This window comes from Gavialis gangeticus, unplaced genomic scaffold (assembly GCF_001723915.1).
Source record: "Gavialis gangeticus isolate Ggan-Ray unplaced genomic scaffold, GavGan_comp1, whole genome shotgun sequence".
Lineage (NCBI taxonomy): Eukaryota > Metazoa > Chordata > Crocodylia > Gavialidae > Gavialis > Gavialis gangeticus.
In genome coordinates, this window is record NW_017729031.1 from 20,810,438 (window position 1) to 20,822,076 (window position 11,639).

Below are 11,639 nucleotides of genomic sequence, written 5' to 3' on the forward strand. Positions count from 1 at the left end.
CAGCTGTGTGCTCTTGCTGCAAAAATGTCAATGGCATACTGGGTTGCACTAACAGGAGTGTTAAATCAAGGGAAACGATTCTTCTGCTCTACTTACTCCAGGGGAAGTCTCACCAGGGCTATTGTGTCCAATTTTGGCCCCACACTTCAAGAAGAATGTAGATGGTTTGGAAAGAGCCCAGCACAGTGCAACAAAAAGTATTAGGCCTGGGAGGCAAGACTTTTGAGGCAAGGCTGAAAGACTAGGGTTATTTAGTTTGGAGAAGAAGACTGAGGGGGGATTTGCTATCAGTTTTCATATACCTGAAGGGTGATTTGTAGGGAAGATGGAGATGGGCTTTTCTCTGTGCCCATTGGGGTCAGGATTAGAAGCAATGGCCTCAAGCCCCAGCAGGAGAATTTGAGGCTGAAGATTCGGAGGTACTTTCAGACTGAGGATGGACAAGCATTGGAACGGACTATCTAGAGAAACTGCGGAATCCCCATCAATTGGAAGTTGTCAAAAGCAAGTTAGAAAGACACTTGGCTGGGATGACTTTAGTCGGGTAATCCTGCCTGAAGCAGGGGGCTGGACTAAATGACTGTAGGAGATCACTTAGGGAATGGAAAAAGGGGATAACTCATCCATACAGGACTATCTTTTTTTATACATTGTTGAAAAGGAATAGATTTGTCTTGTAGTTGGTTGATTTGTAAGGGCATACTTTATAAACATAAGTATTACATCTATTGATGCAATGTTCTATATAATTTTAAAGCTGTGAAGATGCTTCTTTACTTCTCTCTTAAATTCCTTGTCTGTTACAAATGTATAAGCTCATTTCCCACATGCTTACTTGCTTCTTTGCTGTAAGGTTGAGATCTCTGAAGTATGGTGGGTTTTTTTGTAAATTGTGTATGAAAACAATTCATTTACTTTAGATTAAGGCTTCCAAGATCAAGATGAAGTGCAAAGCTTTTCATAACCGAATCACTTGTAACATTAACTTTTTTTTAAGTCAACTTAGTGCTTTTATTGCATATTTGCATTGCTGGCTTTGAACTTTTTTCAAGCAAACCTTGTGTGAAATGCTCTCCATTTACCTTTTGGTGCTAGAATGTATGGGGCTTGCAGCTGTGTTGCAGAAGTTGCAGTCTACATCATTGCAAAAGAAAGCTTCCGTTCTCATTTTAAACGTGTTTAGTGTGTAGCTTTGTGAACTGAGACTATATGTACATGCAGTGTAAATTTAAAATCTTAAAATTATGCTTTTAATTAACTGTTAGATTTGGGTCTGGAGGAGTAGTAATCGTAATTTTGTTATAGGATCCATGGTGTGTACATATAAATTGGTTTAGTATTTTATAGCATGCATAGGCAACTACAGGAAAATGACCATTTATAGTGAAGTATCTGGCACTTAGCAGACGTCCTGTCTCCAATTTAATGGAAATATTGTTGTTATGGTACAAGTCAGAACAGAGTGTTAAAAGGATAATGATATGAGCTGTCAGTGGTTATGAATAACTATTAAATATATATTGTTAATGCACCATGTCGGAAGAAAATGCGGTTAAAATCACAATCTCTTGATAACTCTATAACAAGTGTGAAAAGAAATGTGGAATTGTTGCAACTGTTAAATTTATACAGCTATGACTGGGCTTAATCTCACTGAATTAGATGCATTTAAGTATCAACAAACTGCATTGCTAACTCTTTGAAACTACCACGATACTATATTTATTCAGATCTGAGACAAAGGGCAGGGGGTTTATCCCCATTTAACATGAGGGGAGCTCATCTTAGATTCAAGTACAAGGTAGTGTGGGGAAGGCAAACTGTTCTGCCTCTGGCTCCGACCCCAGGTTGGGGATGGAGCCACAGCTGCTGTCTGCACCTCCACCCCCTGCTGCTTTTGCCTTCTCTGCCAGGCCCCCCACATGCAGCCTCAAGCTCCCTGCAGCCCTTTCTCCTGTCTCCTTCCCTGCCCCCACTGCTTACCCTTTACCCCACTCCATCCCAGGGCACTGAGCATGGGTCCCAGTCCAGCTTGGTAGCAGAGGTGGCAGTGTGGCAGCTCTGGCCCCAGCTGCAAGGCCCAGCCAGAGCTACCACACCGCCGCAAGGGTAAATGATAGTCATGTGAGTGGGGCTGGCAAGGAGGTAGAAGCTCTGTGGGGAGGTGGGGAGGTAGAGGTTGTGGGGGACACAAAGGCAGTTTGGGGGCAGGCAAGTAGTGGGGATGACTGCCAGCAAGGGGCAAGGTATGGCAGGACAAGTGTCAGGTTGCTTGACCTCCCACCCCCCAGTGCCTCCTTACCACCTGCCCCCCCACACACACACACTTTCTGCCCCCTGCCACTGCTTTCTGTGCTGCAACAGTGGTGGGGATGAATTTAAAATAACCCTCTAATAATTAGATTCTGTACATGGAAAATCATAAACTTATACTTTTTCCATGTATAGAATCTAATTACTGGGGCGGGGGGTTGTCTTAAATTCAGAGTCATCATGGACTTGGGTACATATGGTATAGTACATCTTACTTTCTATTCCTTAAATTCCTGCAAAGACCAACATATTTCTCTGGATTTCTCCATTAGATTTTTAGTTGTTCTTTCTAGGTTTCTGTTTTTTTCTGAATCAGTAGTCTTTGCTATTTAAATCCCATTTAAATCATGTGCTTATACTATATTGTGGAATGTCTGTTTCTCATTACTCTACTCCTACCAGAGATGTCAACTGAAGAATGGCTCATAGCCACCCTTAGTAGCTAAGCCAAGTGATGGATGTTATTTAAATTTTGGAAGTTAGTGAATACACTTATGATGTCGGGGGATAGAGTGAGCCTGCTTAATTGACTTTAGAGTAAGTCATGCAGTCTTGGGCCAGGCATCTGATTTACCTTGTAGTTCAAAGTAAAGTACAACTTCAGGATAACGTTAGGTGAAACAATATTATGAAATTGATTAAATGCAGCCAACACTGAGTGTGACTATAGAACACATGGCCTATATTGGGCAAACATGCTGATGGAACCTTTTTTTTCAAAGGCCCCACAAAAAACAGGTAGTTGCTTCACCAGGGAGAGAGTGAGCACTGGGCCTGGAGGCACTGCAACACCAGGCCAGGACTTAGCAAGCCTGGAGCAAGCTCCAACACTTTCCCCCGGTGCCAAAAACACTGATGGGAACATACAGCAAGGAAAGGTTAGTGCAGCCCATCTGAATAAGATGTATGGTAGTACTCATTAAGCACAGTCCCACTTGGTGCTGACTCTCTCTTTCAAGTCATGGTGAGCTACTACACTGACCACATTTTTTACTTTATCTTCACTCCCAGAGTGAAGCTGTGCTTTTCTTTTCCGTTTCCAATGATTCCTGTTTCTTCATAAGCCTTAAATGTTTGGGAAACATCACCAAATGGGGACCCAAACAATTCACCCAGAATCCCTGTCGCATTTGCTCTTGGCCTATCGCACATGATTAGTGTGGCCCCTTCCCACATGAGGTGGAACTGGACCAGGTATCCCTGCACCTTATCTGCGTATACATTTTTGGAGGCTCCCAGGACTCATGGTAAGAAGACTTGGTTCCTGTCATGAGTGGGGCTAATTAACATGTTGATCCTTTGTGGGGTATATCCGGAGTACACATGCATAATGAGCAATGTTGAGCTGTGGTGTCACCATGGCTTGAAATGCTGTTGATTTTGAGTGGTGCCCAGCCCAGTGAGCTCTAGGGTGAATCATTAGCTTCTTGATTTTGCACTAAGACCATGTATAGCTTGTGCTGTTTACAAGTAGGTTAAAAGTGTGTTTCTGGAGCACCTGTGCTAAAACTTGCAGCAGTTTCAAAAAAAGGTACAATGCATCAATTCTGGATACACTAAGTATATGGGTACTATATGCAAATTACTAAAGGTAAGTTTTCAGATCGGTATTTTCATATTAGATCCTCATTTTTATGTGCTATGGGGAAAGGGTGTAACAGTAAGGAGGGGGTAAGGTGCAGACAGAAGAAGTTGGTGGGGCAGAGGGAGGAGACAAATCTAATTATTAGATTTATATCTGGAAATTATAACAAACGTATACTTTTACATTCTGTATGCAGAAAATGTATTGGGGGGTCATCTTTATAGTCAGGGTTGTTTTCTATTCAAGTAAATAGGTATAACTACATCTCTTGCATTTAAAAATTTAGAGAATTTAGAAGCAGTCTCAATACACAACTTGCAGCAGTAACAGTTGGACTTCTTATAAAGAACAAACTTTTAAAATGTCAGAACATTACAAAATTGTACTTTTATCAAAAATCAGTCCATACCAGTTATCTTGGTCATCTTGTTTTAGAAGCAGATTTTTTTTTTTTAAACATCAAAAGCACCTGTTTACGCCTTGGAGAAGATCATTCTGGCTTATAATTGCAGTGTTGGATGAACGTGCATATAAATGTACTTTGTGTTGTTTGTGTGTTAAACTTAGGCTTAATTTTAAAGTAGTAAAACATTTTTCTCATTCACAAAGATTCTGAGTAACTTGTCCTTAATACACCTGCATTGTTTCTCTCTTTGTTCAGGGAAGCAGTGTTTCTTAGTCCTACGTCAGCAGCAGTTTAATGTCCAGGCTCTTGTGGCTGTGGGAGACCATGCAAGCAAGCAGATGGTAAAGTTTGCTGCCAAGTAAGTAAGCAATTATATCCTGTTGTCAAAGTAAACAATGGTGGGAACCAAGACTCCTAGGGGTTGGGACCATTTTCACACATTAACATCAATGCTTCGTTTGTTTTAAAATGTAGTTATTTAAATTGTCAGTTCACTATTGCCTTGAATAGATTACACTTACAAAAGATAAAATAGAACACAGGCTTGAAATTCGTTCTCAACTGCTGAAGCAGCATTCTCTCTCCACAGACAACCTACATTTACTTTCAAGCCAACTAACAAAAAGCCTGGGAGGCTTAGCATTTTATTTTGTGTCTGTGTGTGCATGCACACATGCTGGCTTTTTTTTCTTCCTTAAGCTTCGTTGTAGTAATATGTTTACTAACTGGATATGAGGGCTGAACTACATTTTGTTTGGAAGAAATTCTGTGTTGCAAGTTTAATTTTTTCAATTCAAAGTCGGTGCCACGATCCTAATTGGTCTGTTTCGCTCTAATATTGGTTTTGAAGTTTGCTTTCTTTTTAAAGTTGCTGTGTTAAATATTTTGGGGGGGAGGGCAACAGTTAGACTTGCCAGTTGATAAAAAGGTTACAGGTATTTATGTTTGGCTAACTTTGTTTGTGGTATTCTTAAGGCTGAAGAGTTACCTTTCCCTTGCCCTTCTTTTTTATGTTTGATGGAACTTTCAGGCTTTTGATCATCTAATACTGTATCTATCTGCATGGCATGGTGATTTTATAGAACTTTTTACACTTCTGAAGCTTTTAACTGGCTGTCCACAGATTACGATACGGAACCAATCACTGTAATAATGTTTAACATGTGGCACTTAAGCTGTTGCTGCTCGATGTTTGGCACAGTTTGGGGCTGGGAAGGAAGCCCCCAGTAATTAGCTGCAAAAGTGCTAACCCTTTCATATGTTAGGGAAAGGAGGTAGGTGTTCATTATAGCGTGGGCTCCCAGAAGCAGAGTTAAGACGGTTAGAACAGTGCTGCTGCTTAGATTCAAGGCAATGGGGGGTGCGAAATCAGCAGTGCCTGTTGTTTAGCAGTACTTATGTGGTTGGCACTGCCAGCAAGAGATACGACACTTACAGATGTTTAGTAGATAAAATGAAGTAGACAGTTTCAGTAGCTTGTACTTAGTCCTGTCAGGCCCTTAAAAGATATCTTAAAAGGGGTTCTGTGTCTTACAACTCTAGAAAACCACCTCCTCTCCCATTTCCCATCAAGTCCTGAATTGGATTGTCTTGGCTAGAAGAGTCAGTCTAGTAGCTTCGGTCTTCTCAGATTGGATGTCCTGCTGTTATTTCGCACGTGTTTCATAGTTGTATTTTCCTAATGTCTTAATTTCCTCCTAACTTCTTTTTTTCCTCTCTCTCCTGTGGCCTTTGACCCAGATCTGCTGTTCATCCATTGTCCCCACTTCAAACAATTTCCCATATTTTGATTTGTTACCATTCTCCTTCCACTGTGTGCAGTCTCATGCCAAGTCCTTGTGCTGCTTCCCTTATTAGTCACAGACATCTACCTTTTGTGTTGTAGTCCTACTTCAGAAGCTGTCTCCCTACACCTTGGTTGTCATATTTTAAACAATGTGACTTTTTCTCTTGGCTGTCCTCTCATTTTTATTTCTTTAACCCCTCCTGGTCATCTTATTGCTTATTGCTGTCCAGCTTCCAAGCCTCAGGGGCCATGCACTCCATGGTCCACCCCAGTGGCAGCTGCACACAGCGCAGGCCACACCAAGGCAAGCCACATGCCCTCACGGGCACCCACTGCCCACCCTTCCGTCCCCCACTGCACTGCACTTCCCAGGCTCACCCTCAGCTCCCCATGCTGTTGCATTGCCCCACCTCCTGGAGCAGGAGGGAAGGGGAGCCCAGAGACTCTGGCTGATTTCAGAGGAGCAGCAGTAGGGCAGGAATCTGAGGGATGCAGTTAAACCCATGGCAAGCCACTAGTTGGACAGCCCTGGTTCGTTGCATCAAATTCAAGCACCTGTTCTCATCTTTCAAGGCCATACATTATATCACCCCTCCATCATTTTATTAATTTCTGCTTATACTCTGTCTGCTCATCATTCCTATTCCTTTTTCTTTTATTTCCTCTTTGCCTAAGGCCTTCAAACAGATTGCCTCCTTTGCTTTAGAGACTCCCCCATCTCTCTACTAAGTACTGTACGGCGCCGCAACCTAATAAACCCTGCTGACCTCATTCTGGACTCTTTCATACTTTGTTCTGCTTCCAGTAATCCCTTTTTAATTTCCATTACTTGAAATACTACCCCATATCTTGCCTTCACAGTCTTGTGTTTGTTAGATTGATGTTCTCTGAGACTGTGACATATATTCTTTTTTTTGTAGATTTAAGGCTATTTATAAATGATGATTAATAACCTCATTGCTTTCCTCTTTTTCTTTTTAATTTTTGGTGTCCTCCCCCCCCAACTTGTTTCTTGTTCTCCAAACGCAAGCTGAAGAAATAACCGAAGAAAAAATTAAACTTTAACTTGACCTTTTCCCCTGTGGCATCTTAGAGACCTTAAATGTGATGCCACTTGATATCACTAATGTATTATTTTTACATGCATCAGAGAATGCCTGAGACGCTTGAATTGCGCTCAGTGTTTGAAACTTTGTCCAAGAGCTGCAGTGACATGATCAATCTCTGGCTTACAAAAAGGATATAAAATAATCAAAGATCTGACTGATATATATGAGATTTTTTTTGCACATAGTCTTGCAACCAGTAAACAAACTAATTCCTCTTTTTGGTATTGGCACACAAAAAATGAGAACTTTCATAATCTCCTGCAGTCAAACAGCATTGGCATACACTTAGTGAATAATATACTGAATACTTCAGCTTTCTTGCAAACTTATCTGCATTTAGTGAAAGATTGTCATTTCTTGTGTGCTTTAAAAAGTATAGAAGAAATAGTACATGGAATTATTAGAAGTTTTTACATTGAGAGAGAGAGAATTGCTAACATGAATTTGGTGCCCATAAAAGATATTGTATTAATAATCAGGCATTTCAAATACTGTCTATCCAGAAGACTCATAGTGGAAGTGTCATTGAAAGCCAGTGATACTGTCACTTAAAGCTTCCCCTGCTTTCCCCACCTTGAAACCTTAGCTCTGTTTCATTTGAACTTTTTGTAGAGGTAATGAAGTAATTATCTCTTTGCCCTGTTACAGGCCTCTGCCAAGACTACTAGTAAGAGTGTTCACCTGTGTTCACTAAAGTCCATAACCAAAATATTTTGCAAGTTGTTTTTCCCAGAAAGTACTGGGCATGGGCAGTGCAAGTTTTTGTTTTGTTTTGATCAACTATTGGGCCTTTCCCTGGTACAGCTTGTACCACAGGAGGAGGAAAACTCTGTATTCTGATTTCAGTTAATGACCTAGGGTGACCTTGGTCAAGCATAACTTGACCTCCCTTTGTTTCAGTCTTTCCTTGGAAAAATGGGTCAGAAAAGGTTCTAGCTTGTGGAAAAACTTGCTTAAATAACCAATTTTAAATTTATTTTTCCATTTGTCCTCTTATTTTTTTTTTTTAAAGCAAGGTTATACCAAACAATAAGAATGTGCCATCAGACATGTAAATGGGCAGCCAAATGGAGCTTTTTTTTTTTTTTTTTTTTTTTGTCATCTGTGTTGGGTACCTATCACTATATATATTTATTTAAACAATTATAGATTCATATTTTCAGATCCTTATATTTTTAGCATGTTAAGAAACCGTGAATGATATACTGCTTGTTTACTAGATAATTGCATTTTTGCTCATGTTTTGTTAGGCAACTGGATTAAGTTGGTGCCTGGCAGTTACACACACAAAATAGCAGATACAACTTTTGATTAAGAAAGACAACCCTAAACATTTTGGTTATTTCATTCAGGTTTTTAAAACCAGTGGAATCATCCCCTAATTTTTAGTTTTCATCCTTGATGAATTTCCTTATGCTGAATTCAGCACATTCCTTTTTTATTTTTTTAATTTAAATAAAAGTGCTGCAAATCAAGTGAGGCTGCTCAGGGGAGTTTATCTGAGTCAATAATTATATGTGTGCAGTATTGAATTGGAATAATCTTGCATCATTTATTATAAACTAATGTAAGCCCACCTTATAGGCAGAAGGTCTCCATTAGCTTTGCTCCTACATCCATCATGCTGAAAGGGGTGCATACCTTGCCACTCTTAAAATGAGTTAATGAGTGTAAAGATGTTGTCCAGGGCTACTTTTTCACTCCTGAGTACACCAGCACAGTTAAGGTTGTCAAGTACTGTCATCATAAGTGGTATCAATTTAGGGTTCTTTATCAGGCTTACTGTTGCTGACTTAAAGGTAGCAAGCAAGGTATTGACTCCAATTCTAAGGAAGTTGGTTAGGTCTGAGTATTGTAAAATTGTACTTTGGTACTATAGCCAGGGCCATCAGGAACCAGTATAGTTAAATTATGGTTTCCATTCAGACACTGATTAGTCATTTATCGCTACTGAAACTTTCCAGTATGGTTTGCCTTGTAATGTTCCCTCCCCCCACACACATACCCATCACCACCAAATATAAGCAATAGCAATGCAGCTTTTTTAAATATGATTAATGTGGGAAGGAAATACTTCTTAGAAAAATTCTCACAACCTCTTTTGAACACCTATAGCACCAAAGTGGCTGGAAACAGGCAGTTAAAATGAAGCATGGAATGACTCCTCACTGAATAGCATGTTTGTACACTTCACAGAAAACTGACCTTGATCACTACAGATCTTAATTTCCATTAAAACCATTGAAAAGATTTGTCCACTTCAGTAAGGTTTAGGTTGGGCTCTAATATTTTTATATACAGTCTTTGAAAAGTGTATTTCTGCAGGTGTGTAGTTATATAAAAGACAGAATTCACAAAAGTCAACTATGTGGATACCACCCAAAAGTTCAGTCTTTAAACACACTGCATATATAATATATAGGGATCTCAGTACATTGTGCTGGAAGTGCCCCCTGCAGCAGCTCCTTCAATATTGTTCATTTTATCTCTTGCCCCTCCAGCCTCTGATTTAATAGAGGGGCACCGCCAGCCAGGTCATTTGCTGCTGATCTCCAGGGAAGCAAAAACCACAGTTTTAAATAAGCCACAGTTTTCGCTTCCCTGGTTATCAGTGGCCTGGCTGGCAGGGCCCCACCACCAAGTGGGCCTGTGCAAAGTGGCAGGTGTTTGACTTTTGATTCAGCTGATTCGGAGGGACAGTGATTCGAGTCACTGTCCCGATTCGATTCAGCCGATTTGGATTCAGACATTTGGTGCAGATTCAGAGATTCAGCCATAGACTATAATGGGTAATCAAATACCTATAACTTCCTATAACTTAGTCATTTTCTTGCAGATGAAAACAGCAGGGATGGTAGCCCCTTCTAAGGCCATGAAGCCTGCCAAGTTTCAAAGCGATAGGTGCAGGGGTTTCTGTGAAAGTGCCCATCAGACTGTTAAAAGCATAACTCGTATCACTTGTGTGTGTTAAGGGATATAGGTTGTAGCTGTGTTTGTCTAAGGACATAGGCAGACAGTGTTCTTTGGGTAAATCTGATATCTTTTATTAGACTAACTGAATAATTGGAGAAATGTATCTTGGCAAGCTTTCAGGTTTAAAAACTCAGGCTGAGGGAAGCATCTGCAGTTGATGTGTGCGCTCTTCCTGGATGGAATGAATAGTAAAGAAGCCAGAGGCTGGCATGCATGCAAGAAAGCCAGTCGGTGTAGATGTAAATTGAGGCATCAGGGTGAGAGACAAGCTGCAGGGTGGGGGATGTAGCAGGTAAAGGTGAAGAGGTACCTGGGGAGTCAGATGTCAGGCAGGTTATAGTGTCATAAATCCAGTGTCTATATTGAATCCACGAGTTTTTATATCTACGAGGTGGATGAAGTGAAGTTCATAGGCCCTTCTGTGAAAAGTGGTTTATAAATTCAAACAAGCACCAAACCTCGTTAACCTCATCACAGTAGCAAACTTTCTACAGCCCCAAATGCACCAAATGAATCCAGACTGTGCCATAACAAGAAATGCAAAACCTGCCAAGATATTTCCAGTACCCCCACAATTACTACTCCCCACAACAGAACCGTCACCCTTCCTGGATCTTACAGCTGCACCTCCAGAAACTTTTTATATATCTCATCCAGTGTACCAAATGCCCTGATGAAAAATACGTAGGAGAGACCAAGCAGTAACTGCACACCGAATGAATGTATAATGGAAATCTATTAAAGACAAGAACACTCAATTACCGGGGGGGTACATTTCTCACAAGAAAATCACTCTCCAACCTCTCAGTTCTAATCATTAAAGGGAATTTACAAAACACATTTCACAGACAAGCCTATGAACTTCGCTTCAACCTCCTAGATACAAAAACTAATGGACTTATTTACTATTCATTCCATCCAAGAAGAGCACACATACCAACTGCAGATGGTTCCTCACCCTGACAAAGGTTTTTTAAACGCAGAAGCTTGCTAACAGATATTTCTCCAACAATTTAGTTGGTCTAATAAAAGATACCAGATTGACCCAAAGAACCTTGTTTGCCTGTGTGTGCTAAGGCAGAGCGGGATGAATGCAGCAGGGATGGTAGCCTGTAACAGGGGGCCTTCCCAGTGCCGGTTAGATCTCAGCCTGCCCACCTGTTTCTGGGCCAACCACCTACCCCTCTTTCATCTGCCACATCTTGATGGAAGACTGATTCAAATGTTACCCAGGCGGGAGTTCTGCCCATTTAAGTCCCTGATGTCTAGGGGTGACACCCATTCTGCAGCTCCATACCTTCTCTACACTGCAGTCCATGCCTTGCAGGTTGCATCCTTCACCCCATCCAGCTCTGGTCCCCTCTCTGGGATTTTTGGCTCCTGCTTAGGCCCTGGCCCTGCCTTCAGGCTAGTCAGAATTCTGAGCCTCTTGCTCTGGACATTCCTTGCAGTGGGCCCCTGGGAAGC

General features: G+C 41.0%; 1 protein-coding gene across 1 annotated transcript in view; it reads left to right on the plus strand.

Moving 5' to 3' along the window:
* Positions 1-11,639, plus strand: part of DARS (aspartyl-tRNA synthetase) — a 122,733-nt gene that overhangs the window by 32,510 nt on the left and 78,584 nt on the right. The window contains exon 4 of the mRNA XM_019522477.1: positions 4,560-4,662. Within this exon, the coding sequence (XP_019378022.1) occupies positions 4,560-4,662 (103 nt within the window). The remainder of the gene's footprint in view (positions 1-4,559; positions 4,663-11,639) is intronic.